This window comes from Anomaloglossus baeobatrachus, chromosome 2 (genome assembly GCF_048569485.1).
Source record: "Anomaloglossus baeobatrachus isolate aAnoBae1 chromosome 2, aAnoBae1.hap1, whole genome shotgun sequence".
In the NCBI taxonomy this organism is placed as follows: Eukaryota; Metazoa; Chordata; class Amphibia; order Anura; family Aromobatidae; genus Anomaloglossus; species Anomaloglossus baeobatrachus.
In genome coordinates this window covers 736,664,801-736,688,453 of record NC_134354.1, presented here as the reverse complement: position 1 = coordinate 736,688,453, position 23,653 = coordinate 736,664,801, and the positions used below count along the sequence as shown (strand labels likewise).

The 23,653-nt window shown below is 47.8% G+C and overlaps 1 protein-coding gene across 3 annotated transcripts in view; it reads right to left on the bottom strand.

The window, feature by feature from the left end:
• The window catches only part of ZDHHC20 (zDHHC palmitoyltransferase 20), a 96,298-nt gene that overhangs the window by 6,889 nt on the left and 65,756 nt on the right, over positions 1-23,653 (bottom strand). For 2 of the 3 annotated variants that reach the window (XM_075337394.1, XM_075337395.1), the window contains exons 6-12: positions 21,836-21,868; positions 21,632-21,752; positions 12,760-12,795; positions 8,125-8,257; positions 7,073-7,199; positions 2,231-2,320; positions 1,216-1,325 (exon numbers count right to left, since the gene is read on the bottom strand). In XM_075337394.1, the coding sequence (XP_075193509.1) occupies positions 1,216-1,325; positions 2,231-2,320; positions 7,073-7,199; positions 8,125-8,257; positions 12,760-12,795; positions 21,632-21,752; positions 21,836-21,868 (650 nt within the window). The remainder of the gene's footprint in view (positions 1-1,215; positions 1,326-2,230; positions 2,321-7,072; positions 7,200-8,124; positions 8,258-12,759; positions 12,796-21,631; positions 21,753-21,835; positions 21,869-23,653) is intronic. The other variant, XM_075337396.1, reaches the window with a different exon arrangement.

The following is a 23,653-nucleotide window of genomic DNA, read 5'->3' as shown; positions in this document are numbered from 1 at the left end:
ACCAAGTTACTCGTAAACCGAGGTTCCACTGTATCACTAGAGGACTTTAGGTTATTTTGCCAGATTTAAAATTCAGTGAACACAAAAACATTAAGTGTTCACTGTCCTACTTTGTTCCTCCCCAACAATTAGACTATGTGCCCATGTTGATTTTTTTGTGTGCTTCTTTTCTCCACGTCAAAAAAAGCATGTTTTGGCAAAAAAAAAAAACCAAAACAACTTTTTGTGCTTTTTTTACTCCTAGCGATCACTGTAGTTCCTGCACTGTACCCCCGCGATCACCACTGGGTCTCCGGCTGATGTTACAGCTGGGACCCAGCTCTCACTGATGAAGCAGTGCCCGCTGCGCTCCTAGCAGTTTAATCCCCCGATTGTTGCAATCCGTGCAATCGCAGCATTCAGGAGGCAGGGAGAGGAATCCCTTACGATAGGGATAGGGTTCCTGGCATGCGATCACAGGGACCCAATCTCTGCCATAATAACCCTGGGTCGTCACTAGTGATGGGCAGTCTGGCTCTTTTTGGTGATCCGGTTGCTATGGCTCCGTTCACCAAAAAGAGCTGGATCTTTCAGCTCGTTCTCGGCTCCTTATTAAATATGTGTTCACTCACCCCAGGTGAACACATATTTAAGATTATAGAAACGCCGTCAAAGCCCCGCCCACCCGCGACTAAGCCCCGCCCACTTACAAGCGGCCAATTAGATTGCTGAGTAGGCGGAGTTTAGCCGCGGGTGGGCGGGGTTTTAACGGCGAAAAGAGCCGTTTAGTTATTTCATTGGCTCACACTGGTGATCCGGCTCCTGTTGTTCACAGCAGGGAGCCGGATCTTTGTGTTGGATCGTTCGCGACCGACACATCACTAGTCGTCACCATGATGACCCCGGGTAACTGAGCTACAGAGAGCCTCACAGACCATGTTGTATGTCCTTTGTGTGAGGCAGAGTGCTGCGATATAATATAATAATAATATAATAATGTAGTGATAAAGCATTGCAAGGGATTATAGAAATTCAGAAAATAAAGGCAGAAAGAATTGACATGCTGCTTCTTTATTCAGCAAAAAAATGTGTAAGCAAAAAAGCAGTGTGTGCACAGCGAGCCAGGAATCTCAGACATTGCGGGGATGCATTTTTCTTGCTTTTATTGATTAAAATAAGCAAAAGGAAAACGCATGAAAAAAATGCAAAAAAAAATAAAAAAATCCACATGTGCACCTTTTTGGTTGTGATCCTCTCCACTATCGGTCCACTGACTGTCACTTCCAAGTAATCTGTTTTGGGACTCGCTGAGTGGTCTGGCAGGAAATGGTTGACTTGGTCCAGCACTAAAAGAAAAAATTAATCTAGTATTTAACATTATTGGTTGGGGCAAAGAATAGATAATACATTAATGAAATACTAAAACGAGTTAATTTGACTGAGGAGGTGGCCGCGTCTGTGCTCAGTGGCTTCTGTCAATCTGTGAGAAGTGGCCGTAAGGAGCCGCACACATTGTTCTCAGGATAGGTGGAGGCGGCTGTGCATATGCGAGTGGTCTCCTACTATTGCCTTCTATGAGAATCACGGAAACAAGAGTGCATGTGTTTTCAAAAGAGGAGAGGTTGAAACCAACAGACAACCACACAAGTAATAGCAACGTATTCCTCCAAAATGGACCAGGGCTCATATATAAAACTGGTTATATCTAACCCATTCCGAGAGGGGACATTTCACCCTTCAGGCATGCTTTCAAAATATCCCCTAACTTGGGGTCTCTTCTGTAAACCCCACACAAGTACACTCCCTGATGATTTCTTTGGACTGAGGCTGAAACGTGTAGGGGTACTAAAGAGTCCTATTTTAGAAAGCGTAAGAGCGACAACACCGGGCACGGAAGACTTCTTTAGTAAGCGAACTCCTAGGCCTGTGGTCCTCATTGAGCTCCCCCGACAGTCAAATGTCTGCACTCAGGTTTGATGAGATCCAAAAAATTTTGTATAGGTCCATGTAGGCACTAATGTATTGCTATTACTTGTGGTTGTCTATGGTTACACCTTAACGATTACCTGATTAATAATTAAGACTTTACCAGGAGGATTTTATGGATTCCATTCAGACACTGGTCCTTTTGATCATGACCAATACGAGTTAGCTTTTAATCCATCTCCTATGAAATCGCTTCCGGTTGTGATACGATTAATTAATTTAATATATTATTGTGTGAAGAGAATAAACCCTTACATACACTTACTTTTTGGAAGAATCGCTCTGGCTAGCCGATATATTTTGCTCAGGATCGCCAAGGACAAGGCGAGTTGGGAAAGAACACCCGTCCCCCAGGCTGCAAGACAGAAACAACTCATTGTCTGGAGAAATAATAACCATTTATACATCAGTAAAACACTTTATCAGCGATCGTCTGCCCAATACCATCATTGGAACAACTTTTTATAACAAAAAACTAAAAGCAAAACAAGAAGGATCCCAATGACAACACTTCTTGGCTCCTTCTCTGCAGATCACAACTATAATATATGAAGAGTTTGTGGAGCATAAGAGGGTTCCTCTGGGCTGTATGAGGACTAGAGCTGAGCGATGTTCGAGGTTCGCCAATTTCATGTTCGAGTGATTTTGGGGGGTGTTCGAGATCGAACTCGAACTTTTTGCTAAAAGCTCGACAGTTCGAGTTACGTTCGAGAACGGTTCGATCACCATAAACGTGGCTTTTCACAGTAAGGCTATGTGCACATGTTGCTATCTGCATGCGTCCTGTGTCCCCAGCACAATCCCTCTCCCTTTCCTACTCACCGATCACGGGCGTCTCGCTCCATGTCCGTCACAAATCTGCGGCGTCTTTTCCTCTTTAGAAAATGGCTGCCGCTTCATTAGTCAATTAGTTATTCCGTGCTTTCCCCGCCCACCGGCGCCTATGATTGGTTGCAGTCAGACACTTCCTCAAGCTTAGTGACAGCTGTCTCACTGCAACCAATCACAGCCGCCGGCGGGCGGGTCTATATCGTGCAGTAAAATAAATAAATAATAATAATAATAAAAAAAAAATGAGGTTCCCCCATATTTGATACCAGCCAGGATAAAGCCACACGGCTGGAGGCTGGTATTGTCATGATGGAGAGCACCACGGTATGGGGTGCCCACGACTAACAATATCACCCAGCAGCCGCCCGGAATTGCAGTATCCATTAGATGCGACCCGGGACTCCACCCAGCTCATCCCGAATTGCCCTGGTGCGGTGGCAATCGAGGTAATAAGAGGTTAATCATGACAGGCATCTCCCAGAGACACATTCTATGATCAACTTGAAAGTGAAAGTAAATAAACACCCACACCGAAAAATCCTTTATTTGGAATAAAAGACAAAAAACCACCCTGTTTCACCCCTTTATTAATCCCCAAATACCACTCCAGGTCCGACGTAATTCACACGACACTGTCAGCCCTGCTCCCTGAAGATGTAGCAGCACCGTAGAACACTATCGCGCTGTATCCGGTCCACGTAGCAATGAAATGAATCGCACTGTCAGCAGAGACTTCAGTCAGCACTGCAGGTTTCAAGCTCAGTGGATAGAGAGCTCGCCTATGAAGCATTAGGTTGCGAGTTCTAGTCTCGGCCGTTCCGGTGAAGAATTTAATTTATTTTTTTATTTTTAATTATATCGTGCAGTAAAATAAATAAATAAATAAAAAAAAAATGCGGTTCCCCCCATATTTGATACCAGCCAGGATAAAGCCACACAGCTGGAGGCTGGTATTGTTAGGATGGGGAGCACCACGTTATCGAGAGCCCACCAGCCTAACAATATCACCCAGCAGCCGCCCGGAATAGCCATATCCATTAGATGCGACAGTCCCGGGGGACTCTGCCCAGCTCATCCCAAATTGCTCTGGTGCATTGGCAATTGAGGTAATAAAGAGTTAATCATACCAGGCGTCTCCCCGAGACACCTTCTATGATCAACCTGAAAGTAAATAAACACACACACCGAAAAATCCTTTATTTGGAATAAAAGACAAAAAACCACCCTGTTTCACCCCTTTACTAATCCCCAAATACACATCCAGGTCCGACGTAATCCACACGACACTGTCAGCTCTGCTACATGAAGATGCAGGGAGCGATCTGTGTCCTCTCCACGTAGCACATGAAGAGAATCGCGCTGTCACTTCAGACTTCACTCTGCTTTGCAGAGCTCAAGATAACGAAATCTGCCTATATTCCTCATTGGAGCGAGTAGCTGAATGGATAGAGCGCTCGCTTAAGAAGCATAACTTCACAAGTTCAAATCGAAGCCCACGTCATTTTTTTTTTTTTATTATTTCATGAAATTCATGAAATAAAAAAAAAAAAAAAAAAGGGCTGCCCTATATTTTTTGGTAACCAGCCGGGTACAAATAGGCAGCTGGGGGTTGGGGGCAGCGCGTAGCTGCCTGCTGTACCTGGCTAGCATACAAAAACATGGCGAAGCCCACGTAAATTTTTGGGGGGCAAAAAACTCCTGCATACAGTCCTGGATGGAGTATGCTGAGCCTTGTAGTTCTGCATCTGCTGTCTGTCTGTATGGAGGAGAGCAGGCAGCAGCTGCAGAACGACAAGGCTCAGCATGCTCCATTCACTAGTGTATGCAGGAGAGCAGACAGCAGCTGCAGAACTACAAGGCTCAGCATACTCCATCCAGGACTGTATGCAGGAGTTTTTTGCCAACCCAAAAAATGACGTGGGCTTCGCCATATTTTTGTATGCTAGCCAGGTACAGCAGGCACCTATGGGCTGCCCCCAACCCCCAGCTGCCTATTTGTACCCGGCTGGGAACCAAAAATATAGGGAAGCCTGTTTTTTTTTAATTATTTTGCGAATTTCATAAAATTAAAAAAAAAAAAAAAAAAAAAAATCGACATGAGCTTCTCCCCATTTTTGTGTCCAGCCAGGTACAACTAGGCAGCTGGGGATCCACAGCACAGGTTGGCCTGAGCTTTCTGGGCCCCTCTGCTGCGAATTGCAGTCCGCAGCCGCCCCCAGAAAATGGCACTTTCATAGAAGCGCCATCATCTGGCGCTGTATCCAACTTCTTTCAGCTGCCCTGATGCCGGGTGGCTTGCTGGGTAATTATGAGTTAATACTAGCTATGTTTTACTAGCTAGTATTAAGCCAGAGATTTTTAATGTCAGGCAAGTTTGACCCGGCCATTAAGAATCTCCAATAAAGGGTTAAAAAAACAAAAAAAAAACAAAAACACACCACACAGAGAAAAAATACTTTAATAGAAATAAATACACAGAAACACTTAGAGACTCCATGTTTATTACTCCCTATCAGCCCTCCACGATCCATGGTCTTCTGTTTTCTTTCTCCTTCAACCCATGCAGCTCTGCTACATCAGCAGCGCTGCATGGGGGAAGACGCTGCTGCTTCCCGTGCAGTCTTTTCACTCCGTGAGTGAGCTGAGGCTGCTGGCTGTAAGCGGTGACGTCACCGCTGACAGGCGCGTTGCTATAGCAACGGTGATCTTCATTATTGCCCGGCTGTGGCAGCCGGTCAATAACGGAACGGGGAAGCAGAACGGGGCTCGCCGTTACACGGGGATGCACAAACAAGCACCGTGTACCAGACAGATGCAACTGACAGGACCTAGCAATGACGTCAAGCCATGTGACCAGTCTGTAACCAATGAGATAATAGACACGTGACTAGTTACATGCTTTTTTGACGTCACGGAAGGTCCTATCATCAGTGCTGGTTACCGGGAGGACGCAGCGATTATCGGAAGGAAGGAAAAGCGTCGGGAGACAGAGTGCAGGACGCGTCGCGGGGACAGGTAAGTGTTATGGCAATGTTTATTAACTGTATGTGTACATTTGTGTGTTTGTGATGGTCTCCCATTGTTTTCAATGGGGTTCGAGAGGTTCGTCGAGCAGCTCGCCGAACCGAACTTGAACACGGCCTCCGTTCGACGAACCAAACAGAACTCGAGCCTCTAGAGGCTCGCTCATCTCTAATGAGGACCCCATAACTATTAGCGATGCATCATCGTCAGATTTTGCGTTTGGTGCGGACAGGAGGGTGCGAATCTGATGCATATGATGTGGTCCTGTGGGAACATTGAAGATTACTGGAGGGCAGTACTAGATTTGGTTAGACAAGTTTTCAATATCCGTCTACAGCCAAGACCTATTATATGTATCCTGGGTCTACTGGAGGGGGGGGTGGACTTGAGTTCGCCGGTAATGGTCGGTATTACACGTCTCTTGTACCAGGCTAGGAAACTGTTGGCCTACCACTGGTTGGACCCAGCGCCTCCGGTCATCGGGGATTTTAGGGAAAGAGTAAACGCTATACTTCGACTGGAGAGAGGAGTATACCTTAAAAGAAATGCATTGAAAAAGTTCTATAAGATCTGGGGGGCATGGTTGGATACCCCAGGCCTTCCCTCCTCGGCGTTACTGCAGGACAGTGCGAGCGACCAGGTCCTTCTCCTTCTGACCGGTTAACAAATTTCCTCAAATAGGGTGATATGCGTACTGCTGGAAGGTGTGTGCATGTATATGTGTGTGCATGTATATGTGTGTGCATGTATATGTGTGTGCGTGCGTGCGTGTATGTATATGTGTGTGCATGTATATGTGTGTGCGTGCGTGCGTGCGTGTATGTATATGTGTGTGCATGTATATGTGTGTGCGTGCGTGTATGTATATGTGTATATATATATATATATATATAATGTCATAATGATGCTGGGTAAGCTATACTATGGAGAATATATTGGGAAATAATATGCACTTTGAGACCCATATTGAAATGAGACGTGGACTGCGGGTGCATTGTTTATTATGTTATTTGTGTGTTTTTTCTTATTGACTAAAGGTTTTTTCCCTTTCTGTGATATTTCTATGGAGGGAATTATTTTATGTGTTGTATAATTTTGATGTTAAATAAAAATGAACCTGATTTAAAAAAAAAGATTTTGCGTTTGGGTACAATTCGAGAAAAGGGTTTATATACTGATTTTGGTACGTGTCTCCTTTGATTATGTTGGGTTTTATGCAGGGTTTGGGAACTTTACATATACATTACTTTACCTTGTGAATGTGGGACACAGCCAATATCTCTTTTCATCCCCAAAGACTTCTCGAAAATTCTTGCTGAAGCCAAGGGAAAAGCCATCTTTTTCGGGACCGGTTCGAAAAGAAGGAGCCCGAAAAGCCTCTATAATAAAAGTCATAAAATTAGTGGATAACTTAGAGCAATAAAATACATATTCTAAACTACAGCTTAATAATTAAAAAAAAAATCTACACCAAAGAAATTAGTGAAAATTCTTTGGCCACTTTTTCCATTTACCCAGAAAATTCCTTTTCTTTCATCATATAGTTAGCCAGATATACTGCCCCCCACTTTTGGGCATCAACTGCCCCATATACAGATAAGTGCAATGAAGGGGGTCTGGTTAGAGGGGTTGTCTAGAGGATATAAATGATCAGATAGAGGAAGTGATCCCCTCCCCGGACCTCTGTCGCTCCAGTTTTCATGCATACCCCATCCCTGCTGGTCTCTTCTCAGCACACCATAATTGGCGGGAAGTGAATTCTCAGCCAATCACTGACAGAGGAGGGTCATTACTGTGGTCAGTGATTGGCTGAGCCGACTGTAATTTTCTGGGTGTGGAGACATGATTGGAAAGTAGAGGCCAGCAGGGAGTGGGTAAGAGCCAGAACTGGGCCAGCAAGGCCCCAGGGAGCAGTAGGGGCAGCAAGGCCCCAGGGAGCAGTAGGGGCCCCAGGGAGCAGTAGGGGCCCCAGGGAGCAGTAGGGGCCCCAGGGAGCAGTAGGGGCCCCAGGGAGAAGTTGGGGCAGCAAGGCCCCAGGGAGCAGTAGGGGCAGCAAGGCCCCAGGGAGTGCAAGTATTGCTTTTGTCTTTTAACAGCCTTAACCCCTTTAAAATTATTTTAATCCTTTGGATAACCTGATTAATTACTTTATACCACGACCATGTATTCGTGAAGCTGAGGATAAATTGCTCCTTATGTACGACCTCTACTTGTGCGCTAGGAGAGAAGATTAGACAAAGCACAGGACTAGACTGGAGTGGTCAGGCATCCGCTTTGTGCTTATAGAGGACTGATTGGTCTTACCTATCGTGGATCTGTTTTTCCCAACAAGCCAGCAGTGATAGCTAAATAACGAGAGTATACTGATGAAGAACATGGCCGACACGAAGAACAGGAAAAGGACATGGAATTTGGCTCTGGTATCTGCCAGCTCGTTCTGCAAAATAGACAAAAAAAAAAAAAAGAAAATTATGACGTAGAGTCTTATTTATCTAGTGCATTGGCAAAACATGGAGAAAATGGGATGTGTGTGTGTGAATGATGCCAAATCTAACTATTACATGTTAAATGGACAGAGAGTCACAAGTTCGGACATGTGCCTTATAGAGGGAAAGACTAGTAAATTCCTGGAGTCTAATATTTCTTTAGGGCAGTGGCCTCCAACCTGCAGAAGCACAAGGGATGTATATTAAAGGATGGTGCCACCTCTGTCCAGGAGCCCTAGTATGGCATACAAATATCATATAGGGGGCTAGTTCCCTGCTTAAAGAGAAGCCATCACCAAAAAATGTCATTATTTAAACCAGGTGTTAAAAGGTTTTTTGTTTTTTTTTCTTTTTCCACATCACAACCTGTAGTGATATTATTATATTATTATTAATACTAATAATAATACTAATAATTAAAAAAATAGAACTCTTGCAATTTTCACTATGGCCACTGGGGACTTTTTTTTTTTTTTTTAAGACCTTATTGTTTCAGGAAACAACACATTTACATAGCCACAAAAGGTGAGATCCTGACCTTATATTTTGTATTGAAGCATCTAATGAGTGTGTATAGGTCATAATGAAAGGAGGTGGTCAGCGATTATTACCATTATTATTATCATCATTACTACTTATTTTGTTTTTAAATAAAGATCATGATATGGGAAAAAATGCTAAATATATAATTAGCATTTTTATATATTATATATACATACATTTTATATCTATCTATATCTATATATCTATATATATATATAACTGCCTTATTCTGTCTGTCTGTCTTGCTCCAAAATTGTGTCCTTACGGTGACAAACAGCGGATTGGCCGCTGGGCTCGAGATGGCCCCGCCCCTCCGCACGGATTGGCCGCTCGCCTCGGCTCCTCCCCCCGCACGGATTGGCCGCTCGCCTCGGCTCCGCACCCCGCACGGATTAGCCGCCCGCCTCAGCTCCTCCCCCCGCACGGATTGGTGGCTCGCCTCGGCTCCGCCCCCCCGCACGGATTGGCCATGTCCTTACGGTGACAAACTGCGGATTGGCCGCTGGGCTCGCCAAGGCCCCGCCCCCCCGCACGGATTGGCCGCTCGCCTCGCCTGCTCCCCCCGCACGGATTGGCCGCTCGCCTCGCCTCCGCCCCCCCGCACGGATTGGCCGCTCGCCCAGACTCCGCCCCACACACGGAATGGCCTCTCGCCCCGAGGTGAGCGCATCAAGGTCCTGCAGCGGCGGAACACACACACACACACACACATAAGAACACACACACATCAGATCGCATCCACACACACCTCACACACACATCAGATCGCATCCACACACTCACAACATCCCGTGATATCGCTTGCTTCTCGGCGGGCGATACTGTGCAGTGACCTTCCAGGACCTGCCGGAGGATCACATGGCCGGAAGCATGTGGTATCTCCGGATGTTGTGATTGTGTGAGCGCGTATGTGCGATATCGTCAATGTGTGTGTGCGTGTATGCGATCGGGTGTGTGTGAGTGTGTTCTGATGTGTGAGTGTGTGAGTGTATGCGATCGGATATGTGTCGGCAGAGGAGCACGGCGTGCAGCACAGCTGCTGGGACCGCCCACCGGTGGGCACAGGGAGAAGTGGGGTGTGTGTGTGTGTGTGTGTGAGTGTATGCGATCTGATGTGTGCGTGTATACTGTCTGATGTGTGACTGTGGAGCACGATGGGGGGTGCACAGCATGGGGGATGGAGCACGATGGGGAGTGCGCAGCATGGGGGATGGAGCACGATGGGGGTTGCACAGCATGGGGGATGGAGCACGATGGGGAATGCACAGCATGGGGGATGGAGCACAATGGGGAGTGCGCAGCATGGGGGATGGAGCACGATGGGGAGTGCGCAGCATGGGGGATGGAGCACGATGGGGAGTGCGCAGCATGGGGGATGGAGCACGATGGGGAGTGCGCAGCATGGGGGATGGAGCACGATGGGGAGTGCGCAGCATGGGGGATGGAGCACGATGGGGAGTGCGCAGCATGGGGGATGGAGCACGATGGGGAGTGCGCAGCATGGGGGATGGAGCACGATGGGGAGTGCGCAGCATGGGGGATGGAGCACGATGGGGAGTGCGCAGCATGGGGGATGGAGCACGATGGGGAGTGCGCAGCATGGGGGATGGAGCACGATGGGGAGTGCGCAGCATGGGGGATGGAGCACGATGGGGAGTGCGCAGCATGGGGGATGGAGCACGATGGGGAGTGCGCAGCATGGGGGATGGAGCACGATGGGGAGTGCGCAGCATGGGGGATGGAGCACGATGGGGAGTGCGCAGCATGGGGGATGGAGCACGATGGGGAGTGCGCAGCATGGGGGATGGAGCACGATGGGGAGTGCGCAGCATGGGGGATGGAGCACGATGGGGAGTGCGCAGCATGGGGGATGGAGCACGATGGGGAGTGCGCAGCATGGGGGATGGAGCACGATGGGGGGTGCGCAGCATGGGGGATGGAGCACGATGGGGGGTGCGCAGCATGGGGGATGGAGCACGATGGGGGGTGCGCAGCATGGGGGATGGAGCACGATGGGGGGTGCGCAGCATGGGGGATGGAGCACGATGGGGGGTGCGCAGCATGGGGGATGGAGCACGATGGGGAGTGCGCAGCATGGGGGATGGAGCACGATGGGGAGTGCGCAGCATGGGGGATGGAGCACGATGGGGAGTGCGCAGCATGGGGGATGGAGCACAATGGGGAGTGCGCAGCATGGGGGATGGAGCACGATGGGGAGTGCGCAGCATGGGGGATGGAGCACGATGGGGAGTGCGCAGCATGGGGGATGGAGCACGATGGGGAGTGCGCAGCATGGGGGATGGAGCACGATGGGGAGTGCGCAGCATGGGGGATGGAGCACGATGGGGAGTGCGCAGCATGGGGGATGGAGCACGATGGGGAGTGCGCAGCATGGGGGATGGAGCACGATGGGGGGTGCACAGCATGGGGGATGGAGCACGATGGGGAGTGCGCAGCATGGGGGATGGAGCACGATGGGGAGTGCGCAGCATGGGGGATGGAGCACGATGGGGAGTGCGCAGCATGGGGGATGGAGCACGATGGGGGGTGCACAGCATGGGGGATGGAGCACGATGGGGGGTGCACACCTCCCCCCAAAACACACACACACACACACACACTGGGAACCACAAACACCGCCCTACACAGACACCCACACACACAACGCCGCACACACACAACACCCAACACACAAACAGCGCGGCACACAAATATACGCACATACCGCACAACACACACATTGCACAAAACATACCTCCCACCAAAACACACACACACACATACCCCACACCCACCGCGCAACACACACACAGCGCTCCACGAACAACGCAACACACAAACAACACTGCTCTCACCCGCCGCCACACCCAGACAACACCCAGAACATGTACAGCGCCCTACACAAACACTTGGTAACTACACACAACATAATTATATATATATATATATATATATATATATATATATATATATATATATATATATATATATATATATATATATATATATATATATATATATAACAAAAATCATACATTAACTACACAATACGTAAATTCTAGAATCGGGCCACCTTCTAGTATTATATATATCTATAAACACATACATACATACACACACATTACATACACACACACACACATATGCATATGCATACACATACATACATGCCGTTTATACACATACATACATACATACAATACCTGTAACAAAACATATGTTTTCAACAATAGGTCAATTTATGATGATGGCTTCCCTATTCTTGGCCGGGAAAGAGAACCATGAAGATCAGCAGCACCAGGTATGGTGGACATTGTCCAGCCATGTAATACAATCTAATTTGTATGGCTGTCATGTACATTATCTCCACAGGGGGCGTTGCATGATGGCTGTCACCTGATAATCTTCAGGGATCTGCTTCATTTCAGAAGGGAATTTCTCCTTTAATCACATTTATTGTCACAAGTAACTCCACGTTCTCCTTGGCAGTGATTTTTTTTTTTACCTGCCCTGACCTTATTTCCATCCAGGAGACTCAAAATAATATAAACATGCCCGTGTGAGACGCTGTCCCTTTAATTCTGTAACGAGTGGTGATACTAGAAGCCTATAGATTGTGTTTTTGACCCAAGAGTGTAACCAGACTGGCCAAGGGTCTCCGGACGTGAACTCGGCAGCTGTATAGGCATACATCAAGCTGCCGAGCTCCAGTTCGGACACCCGTGGTCGCTCCGTACATTGCTCAGACCGTGAAACGCGGATGGTTGAATCTACCATTAGAGATGGATGATATCTACGATGAGCTTTACTATGAACAATCCCTACAGATACTGCAGATGGAAGAGACGACCATTGGTAAGACATGATGTTTGGATGGAGTGGTCATGAATCAGAGGCTTGGTTGTGTTACCTGGGGACATGTTTCTTCAGATTTGCTGCGGCACAGCTTTACGCAAACAAAGACAGTTCATTAGACAGAAGAACGATCTGGACAGTATGGAGAGCAAACATGAACACACAGGAGGACGTATGGGCTGGTGTAAAGGACATGGCCTAATGATTTCCAACCTAAAGTCCAATATCTAGCCCTAAGCGTGGCCACACAGATGTATCATCCGGTGCCTACCTTATCTACCCAATCAGCTATTGATCCTATGGAGATTACCCTATGGAACCAAGTGATAAATCAAAACAGTATTCACCTGTCCAATCCGAAGCCCTGCAGCTTTAGCACAGACAATCTGTGCCCCCTATAGGTCTTTATTTACTTCCATGGTTCCATCGCATTACGCACATCCATCAATAACAGCTGAATCCAATCAATAAAGTCAGTGATTGGCTGCAGTGGTCACTTGAAGGTAAGTAAACAAACAGCATCTTTGGCACTGGAGCTGCTGGCTATATATACTGTATATATAGATGTACGAGTCTATATATATAATATTTTATAACATACGTTTTTACATCCTGGACAGCCCATTTAGGATCCTATAAACATATCGATTGTTTTCCATACCACATCTGATCGGTGGTTTGTTTGACACATTGAGGATCACAACACCCCACAATCGTCAGACACTCCTCTGCAGCTTAGTAGCCAGTATCCTAGCTACCTAAGGATAAAATCAGTTGAACTTGCCAATTTTGGGTGTGCATTGTGTTCTCCTTTTAACCTGACAATAGATCTTGGGGGTGGTGGGGGAAATTGAGCATGTTCGGTTTCGACATGCCCTATACCCCCATCTGCCCCCTCTACCTACTGAAAAAGCATGGATGCTCAGCTGAGTACATGATGCTCATGTGGAGGTGGCCTAAGCTATAAATTGTTTGTTCAAACGTAATAAGAATATCTGTGTATGTAAATAATCAAAATAGATGTAGTAGCATAATTATCTGTGTGTCTATATATCAATTGCACAGATCTATAATATAATTTTAAGCTGCATAGTTATGAAGGGGTTACCAAGAATAAGTGAACAGATGTACAAACAATTAAAGTTTTTATAATGATGAGCAAAGGTCTTATCAGTAGATTCACACAGAAAGAATGTATAACGAACATAGATGTATTTTACAGCATGCTGGGAAAGATTGGGGAGAGGAATACTCCCTAAACTCTGTGCTCTAGTTCCAAGGTCAATGATGCATTCTGTATAATTGAATCTATTCAATACACGAGGTTCAGTGGGTGACGCTGGCTCAAGGAGAGAACATGTCTTGTGTGATCATTGTCTGATTCATTAATATCAGCACTGATATACAGCTAATACGGCACCGGTCTCTGGATATCCTGTATGAAGATACCATTAGCTATCTTTACCCAAATTTCTACCTTGACACTCGTACATGTTAATGGAGAAAAACAGCCTTTTTGTCATCACAAAATGACTGTCCAATCCATGCACAGACGCTTGGTGTGTCTGAGTAGTTCAGTGCACCCTCCCACCTACTTGTTTTCTATCTTTTTCAGACCATTTATGACTTCTGTGAAGACAAATCTGGCAATCAAGGAATAGGAGGGAAGAAATAGATGTAAGACAAGTAGATGAGAATGTTCAGCCACGTCAAGGGTGCACCACGCGCTTGTGCTTGGTTTGAATAGTCATTTTTTGTTGTCGCCCATTAATTGTAGGACGACATATGCTGCAATTGCATAATATTAGGAATATATCTCTTATGAGTAGGAGCAATAGTAACACCGCAATAAAGCAACAGGAAATTCTAAAAGGAGAAAGACTCTACAGCATTCCTTATCGTTAGGTTGGGGTTATATGGAGATATGGCTGAAATTCAACCCTGCAATTGCATCAGGAAACGATTGTTATAATGTAGTGATGAAATTGTGCAGTCATTCTTCTCAACTTCCTTCCACTAGTTTTATTGATCAACACTAGAGTCAGTCCCCAGCTTGAAATGGATGATAACAGAGAGCAACACAAGCAATGAAGATAAGAGGTTTATTGCCCCATCAATACTAAAAATAAGTATAAATACATTACACAATAATTGGCAGAATACAGGATATTATATTGTGAAGTATCTGAACTAAATGCCCTACAGATTGTTGGGGTCCAGGTCCTAAACCCCCTCCCCCACTGATTTCTAAAAAGTGTGCAGCTCAGGGGGCAGAATTGCAGGGCTACTGCCAGAGTATGAACAAAGTATGGATTGAATAGAAAATCTATAATAAAAGGTCGATTGTGTGCTGAACTGTGGATTTCTGAGAGGTCTGCTGAGTGAGCGGAAGGGGTCTCTGAAACTGGTCCCCCACTGATCTGCAGGGAAATTAAAGAGGACCTGTCACCAGGTCATAAGTGACCACATGTATTCCCGCTCATCCTTTAAGGATTCTGCTTTTTTTTTTTTTTAAATCCATAAAATCGTTTCAGAGATATGAACATTTTTATAGGTTTTATCGAGGAGGAGCCCACATGCTCCTCAGGGGTGTGTCTTTAGGCTGCTCTGCATAATTCCCCCTGGAACCACGCCCCCTTCCTATAAACTATAAAAATGAGCACTAAAAGGTGTATATCTCTTCAACCGTATAACAGATTCTAAAAGGAAAAGAACGGAATTTTGTTTACTTACCGTAAATTCCTTTTCTTCTAGCTCTAATTGGGAGACCCAGACAATTGGGTGTATAGGCTATGCCTCCGGAGGCAGCACAAAGTATTACACTCAAAAGTGTTAAGCCCCTCCCCTTCTGCCTATACACCCCCCGTGCTCCCACGGGCTCCTCAGTTTTGGTGCAAAAGCAAGAAGGAGGAAATATAATTACAAACTGGTTTAAAGTAACTTCAATCCGAAGGAACATCGGAGAACTGAAACCATTCAACATGAACAACATGTGTACACAAAAAAACAGGGGCGGGTGCTGGGTCTCCCAATTAGAGCTAGAAGAAAAGGAATTTACGGTAAGTAAACAAAATTCCGTTCTTCTTTTTCGCTCTATTGGGAGACCCAGACAATTGCGACGTCCAAAAGCAGTCCCTGGGTGGGTAAAATAATACCTCGTAAGAGAGCCGTAAAACGGCCCTTTCCTACAGGTGGGCAACCGCCGCCTGAAGGACTCGTCTACCTAGGCTGGCATCCGCCGCAGCATAGGTATGCACCTGATAGTGTTTCGTGAAAGTGTGCAGGCTCGACCAGGTAGCCGCCTGACACACCTGCTGAGCCGTAGCCTGGTGCCTCAAAGCCCAGGACGCGCCCACGGCTCTGGTAGAATGGGCCTTCAGCCCTGAGGGAACCGGAAGCCCAGCCGAACGGTAAGCTTCGATAATTGGCTCCTTGATCCACCGAGCCAGGGTTGATTTGGAAGCCTGTGACCCTTTACGCTGGCCAGCGACAAGGACAAAGAGTGCATCCGAGCGGCGCAGGGGCGCCGTACGAGAAATGTAGAATCTGAGTGCTCTCACCAGATCTAACAAGTGCAAATCCTTTTCACATTGGTGAACTGGATGAGGATAAAAAGAAGGTAAGGAGATATCCTGATTGAGATGAAAGGGGGATACAACCTTAGGGAGAAATTCCGGAACCGGACGTAGAACCACCTTGTCCTGGTGAAACACCAGAAAAGGGGCTTTGCATGACAACGCTGCTAGCTCAGACACTCTCCGAAGAGAGGTGACTGCTACTAGGAAGACCACCTTCTGCGAAAGGCGTGAGAGAGAGATATCTTTCATTGGCTCGAATGGTGGTTTCTGAAGAACCATCAGCACCCTGTTCAGATCCCAGGGTTCTAACGGCCGCTTGTAAGGTGGAACAATGTGACAAACTCCCTGCAGGAACGTGCGTACCTGTGGAAGTCTAGCTAGGCGCTTCTGGAAAAACACCGAGAGCGCAGAAACTTGTCCCTTAAGGGAACCAAGCGACAAACCCTTTTCCAGTCCAGATTGAAGGAAGGACAGAAAAGTAGGTAATGCAAATGGCCAGGGAGAAAAACCCTGAGCAGAGCACCATGACAGAAAAATTTTCCACGTCCTGTGATAGATCTTGGCGGACGTTGGTTTCCTAGCCTGTCTCATAGTGGCAATGACATCCTGAGATAATCCTGAAGACGCTAGGATCCAGGACTCAATGGCCACGCAGTCAGGTTGAGGGCCGCAGAATTCAGATGGAAAAACGGCCCTTGAGACAGCAAGTCTGTTCGGTCTGGTAGTGCCCACGGTTGGCCGACCGCGAGATGCCACAGATCCGGGTACCACGACCTCATCGGCCAGTCTGGAGCGACGAGGATGGCGCGGCGGCAGTCGGCCCTGATCTTGCGTAACACTCTGGGCAACAGTGCCAGCGGAGGAAACACATACGGGAGCTGAAACTGCGACCAATCTTGAACTAAGGCGTCTGCCGCCAGAGCTCTGGGGTCTTGAGACCGTGCCATGAACATTGGTACCTTGTTGTTGTGCCGGGACGCCATGAGGTCGACGTCCGGCACCCCCCAGCGGCAACAGATCTCCTGAAACACGTCCGGGTGAAGGGACCATTCCCCTGCGTCCATGCCCTGGCGACTGAGATAATCTGCTTCCCAGTTTTCCACGCCTGGGATGTGAACTGCGGATATGGTGGGGGACGTGGCTTCCACCCACATCAAGATCCGCCGGACTTCCTGGAAGGCTTGACGACTGCGTGTGCCGCCTTGGTGATTGATGTATGCCACCGCTGTGGAATTGTCCGACTGAATTCGATCTGCTTGCCTGCCAGCCACTGCTGGAACGCTTTCAGGGCAAGATACACTGCCCGAATTTCCAGAACATTGATCTGAAGCGAGGACTCTTGCCGGGTCCACGTACCCTGAGTCCTGTGGTGGAGAAAAACCGCTCCCCATCCTGACAGACTCGCGTCTGTCGTAACTACTTCCCAGGATGGGGGAAGGAAGGATTTCCCCTTCGATAATGAAGTGGGAAGAAGCCACCACCGAAGGGAGGCTTTGGTCGCCTGAGAGAGGGAGACGTTCCTGTCGAGGGACGTCGGCTTCCTGTCCCATTTGCGTAGGATGTCCCATTGAAGGGGACGCAGGTGAAACTGCGCGAAAGGAACTGCCTCCATTGCTGCCACCATCTTCCCCAAGAAGTGCATGAGGCGCCTCAAGGGGTGTGACTGGCCTTGAATGAGAGACTGTACCCCTTTCTGTAGTGACTGCTGTTTGATCAGCGGAAGCTTCACTATCGCTGAGAGGGTATGAAACTCCATGCCAAGGTACGTCAGTGATTGGGCCGGTGTCAGATTTGACTTTGGAAAATTGATGATCCACCCGAAACTCTGGAGAGTCTCCAGGGTAACGTCGAGGCTGTGTTGGCATGCCTCTTGAGAGGGTGCCTTGATCAACAGATCGTCCAAGTACGGAATCACAGAATGACCCTGAGAATGGAGGACCGCTACTACAGTAGCCATAACCTTGGTGAAAACCCGTGGGGCTGTTGCCAGGCCGAATGGTAGTGCCACGAACTGCAGGTGTTCGTTTTCCATGGCGAAGCGCAAGAAGCGTTGGTGCTCTGGGGCAATCGGAACGTGGAGATAAGCATCCTTGATATCGATCGATGCAAGGAAATCTCCCTGGGACATTGAGGCGATGACGGAACGGAGGGATTCCATCCGGAACCGCCTGGTCTTTACGTGTTTGTTGAGAAGTTTCAGGTCCAGGACAGGACGGAAGGACCCGTCCTTCTTTGGGACCACAAACAAGTTGGAGTAAAAACCGTGGCCCTGTTGATGAAGAGGAACAGGGACCACCACTCCTTCTGCCTTCAGGGTGCCCAGCGCCTGCCGAAGAGCCTCGGCTCGCTCGGGAGGCGGAGAGGACCGGAAGAATCGAGTCGGGGGACGAGAGATGAACTCTATCTTGTAACCGTGAGAGAGAATGTCTCTCACCCAGCGGTCTTTTATTTGTGGCAGCCAGGTGTCGCAAAAGCGGGAGAGTCTGCCACCGACCGAGGATGCTACTAGAGGAGGTAGAAAGTCATGAGGCAGCCGCTTTGTTAGCGGTGCTCCCAATGGCCTTTTTAGGACGTGACTTAGACCGCCATGCATCAGAGTTCCTTTGTTCTTTCTGAGACCTTTTGGACGAGGAGAATTGGGACCTGCCCGCGCCCCGAAAGGACCGAAACCTCGACTGCCCTCTCCTCTGTTGGGAGAGGTTCTGCTTGGGCTGGGGTAAGGATGTATCCTTTCCCTTGGATTGTTTGATGATTTCATCCAGGCGCTCGCCAAAGAGCCTGTCGCCAGAAATTGGCAAACCGGTTAAACGCTTTTTGGAAGCGGAATCTGCCTTCCACTCCCGTAGCCACAAGGCCCTGCGGACTACTACCGAATTGGCGGTCGCAACTGCCGTACGGCTCACCGAGTCCAGGACAGCATTCATAGCGTAAGACGCAATTGCCGAGGTCTGGGAGGTAATGGAAGCCACTTGTGGCGCGGCCGCTTCAATTTTCGCTTGACCTGCTGATATAGCTTGTAGCGCCCATACGGCTGCGAAAGCTGGGGCAAAAGAAGCTCCGATAGCTTCATAGATGGATTTCATCCAGAGCTCCATCTGCCTGTCAGTGGCATCTTTAAGCGAGGCCCCATCTTCCACTGCAAGTATGGATCTAGCCGCCAGTCTGGAGATTGGAGGATCCACTTTGGGACATTGAATCCAACCTTTAACCACTTCTGGGGGAAAAGGATAACGTGTATCCTTAAGGCGCTTAGAGAAACGCTTATCCGGACAAGCATGGTGATTCTGGATTGCCTCTCTGAAATCAGAGTGGTCTAGAAACATACTCTGTGTACGCTTGGGGAACCTGAAGCGAAATTTCTCCTGCTGAGAATCTGACTCCTCCGCCGGAGGGGCTGAGGGAAGAATATCCAACAACTGATGAATGGATGCAATAAGATCATTCACTATGGCGTCCCCGTCTGGAGAATTAAGATTGAGAGCGCTCCCAGGATCAGAATCCTGATCAGCTGTCTCCGCATCATCAACCAGAGAATCCCCCCGCTGAGACCCTAAACAATATGATGTCGAGGGAAATTCTAAGCGGGCCCGCTTAGACGATCTGGGGCTAGGTTCTAAGTCCGAACCCTCCGTCTGGGATGTATGAGATACCCCGTGAGGACATTGTTGGTCCAACTGAGGGGGGTCATGGAACAATGATTCAACAGAGTCCCTTTGCTGAGATACCGGTCTGGACTGCAAGGCTTCTAGTATCTTAGCCATAGTCTCAGAGAGTTGATCCTTAAAGGCTGCAAACTCAGTCCCCGTCACCTGGACATTGTCAACAGGTGGCTCCCCCTGGGCCCCTCTTAGCAGAGGATCCGGCTGAGGAAGTGTCACAGGGGTCGAACACTGTACACAATGAGGGTCAGTGGAACCTGCCGGTAGCTGGGTCTTACATGCGGCGCAGGCAACATAATAAGCCTGTGTTTTGGCACCCCTGCCTTTTGTGGGCGCCATGCTATAGTTTTCCCTGAGTAACACAATAGGGTATATAGCCAGAAAGAACTGTGCTCATACAGTGTAAATTATATACAGTACACAAATAATGTACCAATACAATACAGCACCATGGGGCTAGCACCACATGTGCTGCTTACCAGCCGCCTAAGCGGTTGTGAGGCCACCAGAGACCGTGTCTGGGTCTCCCATGAATATGTCCCTCTCTGCAGCGTCGGTGGAGCTGACAGGAATGGCTGCGGCGTCCTGACGAGCTGAGGAAGCTGTGGGCGTGGCCTGGAAAGAGCGCGAAACGGGCGCTCACACTGTGCATAGTGAGGGGAGTGGAGCATGTAAATCATACTCCAGCCCTCATTGCTGCTCGCTCCGTGCAGCGTCCCGCCCTTCCCCTGCCTGTCAGGGCTGAGGGCGGGAGAGAAAAAGGGAAACTAGGCCGCAATGAAGCCGGGGACTGTAGTAATAAACGCGGCCGCCGTAAAAGCGCGGTCGCGTGAAAGTCCCCGGCGAACTACAAGTCCCAGCCGCGCCGCAGTGTCCCGTGGCAACGGCGGTCAGTGCGGTAGCCCTTACATATAAACACACTCAGCGACGCTGAGTGTGTAATGGCACATATAGACCCGGTCAGCGCCGCGGTCCCCGGTGCACTAGCACACCCAGCAAAGCTGAGGTGATGCCGTGTGCGGTCCCCATAGGGATACAGAGTACCTTTAAGATGCAGGGCCATGTCCCTGAATGGTATCGGCTCCTATCCATCAGGCTCCACAGGAGTTGTGGATGAAGCCCGGTCTCAGTGCCTGGAGACCGATAAGATCCCACTTCACCCAGAGCCCTAAGGGGGATGGGGAAGGAAAGCAGCATGTGGGCTCCAGCCTCCGTACCCGCAATGGATACCTCAACCTTAACAACACCGCCGACAAAAGTGGGGTGAGAAGGGAGCATGCTGGGGGCCCTATATGGGCCCACTTTGCTTCCATCCGACCTAGTCAGCAGCTGCTGCTGACTAATCTGTGGAGCTGTGCTTGCATGTCTGCCTCCTTCGCACAAAGCAAAAAACTGAGGAGCCCGTGGGAGCACGGGGGGTGTATAGGCAGAAGGGGAGGGGCTTAACACTTTTGAGTGTAATACTTTGTGCTGCCTCCGGAGGCATAGCCTATACACCCAATTGTCTGGGTCTCCCAATAGAGCGAAAAAAAAAAGCAGGACACTGGCAGTGGCAGTGGGAATAAAATAAGACCAAATAAATGGCCACTTATGACTTGGCGACAGGTCGACTTTAAGGGCCTATAAAATATAGCAAAAGTTCTGTTACACTTTAAATACAGATACAAGTCCAATCATAAATAATTCTTACCGTCCAAAATCGGATGAAATACTGTAAAACAGTGCCTGCGACGAACAGGCAGTACAGCAAGGAGTACATTAAAAACAGCAGGAAGAATTTGTAATTGGAAAATCCCACACAATTATTCACCCTTCAAAGAATGAAAACATTACAGACATTAACGTACAAAAAAAAGCATCAAATATAAAATACATCAATAACAACCACACGTACCAGGGGCAGTGATGATCCATCTTCAAGACACATCTGACGGAGACAGAAATGGGAAAATACCATATATATACAACCACAGGAAAAGTGTAATTGCTTATTACAGAATATCGCCACATGAAAGAATAACTTGCACCAAAGTATAAATTAAAAAAAAAAAAAAAAATATTCGATTATTGTGTAATTAAAGAGGACATGTCAGCTCTTCTCATATGTTTGTATCTCCTGTGAAATAGCAGCTTTTGAACTTATTTTCTCTGTTGCGCTGTTACTCTGTAATTCCTCCTGGTAATAAATGGGTGTTACCAGTTGGGGTTGTGTCCCTGCATAGTTGGAAAATGTCTGCGCTGATTGGAACATTTGAGAACCCTCCCCGTTATCTCGTGGTTTATAAGGAGCAATAACAGAGGAGCAGCACAATACTGAGTCCTAACAAAAGAAGCTCCAGAATTGTTTTATATATTTATTTACTAAATCAGACGTCAGCGAAGCTGAAAAGGTTTTTGTCATGGTCGGCTCCCTGTGTTTGGAGACTAGTGACAGCTTTAGGACTGGAGCCTCTCATCTCCATCTGGGACTGTACATTTAAATGTTGTTTTGTTTCTCTTGGTGCTGAAGCAGTTAATGTCTGTTTTGCTGCTAGCAGCTCTCTTGCAGTGCAAGTCAGCTTTTGTGTTTAAGTAGCTAGGTTTCCCTGCAATCTTTGCTGATGATACAAAACCATTTGTATTCTGGCCGCCTTGGTGTAAGGAGCTGATGCGGATTCGTCCTGAGTCGTATCTTCTCCATTTCGGTTGGTTTTCCTCTAAGTTGTCTCACCTACTCTTTTGTTGTATTAGTGCAGCGGTGGGTCAAGTATACCTTACCTTCCCCACTGCCTAGCCAGGACTATAGTAGGGGTTTTTCAGGGCTTCAGGTATTCTTGCTCGGCGTCAAGTCAAGAGCCTCTATAGCGTTTGGCTAGGAATGCATGTGAGTGCAGGAGGTGTTCCAGCTACCCTCTCACTGGTACCAGGGCCCACTGTTGTTATTGTATTCCAGTGTCACCCTTGTTTGTGGTGTTGTTTAGGTATGTTTTTGCTGTGCTTCAGACATCTGTTGATCTGAATGTACCTGCCTTGTGTAAAGTGTGAGTTTTTTTTTTTTTTAGAGAGGTTGTTCACTTTTACAATAGTCTGCCGTTAGACAAGTCCACCAAAAATAAGCTCGTCACAGGTTTCTCAAACTCAGCCCCCAGATTTTAGTTGTAATTTATGCGGCAACCTGGCAGCATGAGGTCAATCTTACAGCAGTGCCAGGCCCTGGAACACCATTTAGAACTCTGCTTCTCTGACTAACTGGAATCAGACGTTCCAACCTATTGATGCGCCCTTAAAAGGGTTACTTCCATTCAAAAATAATGTATTAAATATCCACAGGATATTTCATTAAGAAACTTGTGAGCAGTCTAAGATCATGGAAGGCATAAAAATGTTTGTTTTTTGAGATGTCAGAATTTGATAGTAGGTGGAATTTCTAATTATCTACTGTATCTTAAGTAAGGCCATGCTCCTCAGGCTCCTAGGTTACTGGTAATCTGGGAGCGGTGGACTAGTGAATAGTGACAGCTCGGACAGCAGCGTGGCTATGCTACTGGTCCGCACTGTAAGCGCTCCAATGTTACAAGCACAGACAGCTTTGTCTCTAACATCAGAGAAGCTCAGATCCAGCGATCCGGCCAACTACAGAGAGTGCTTGAAGGCTCTAAAGTACAGATGAGCAGAAACTTAGAAGTTTGACTCAGCGTGTTCAGATGGACTTTAAAGTTTGGTTGGGCCCCGG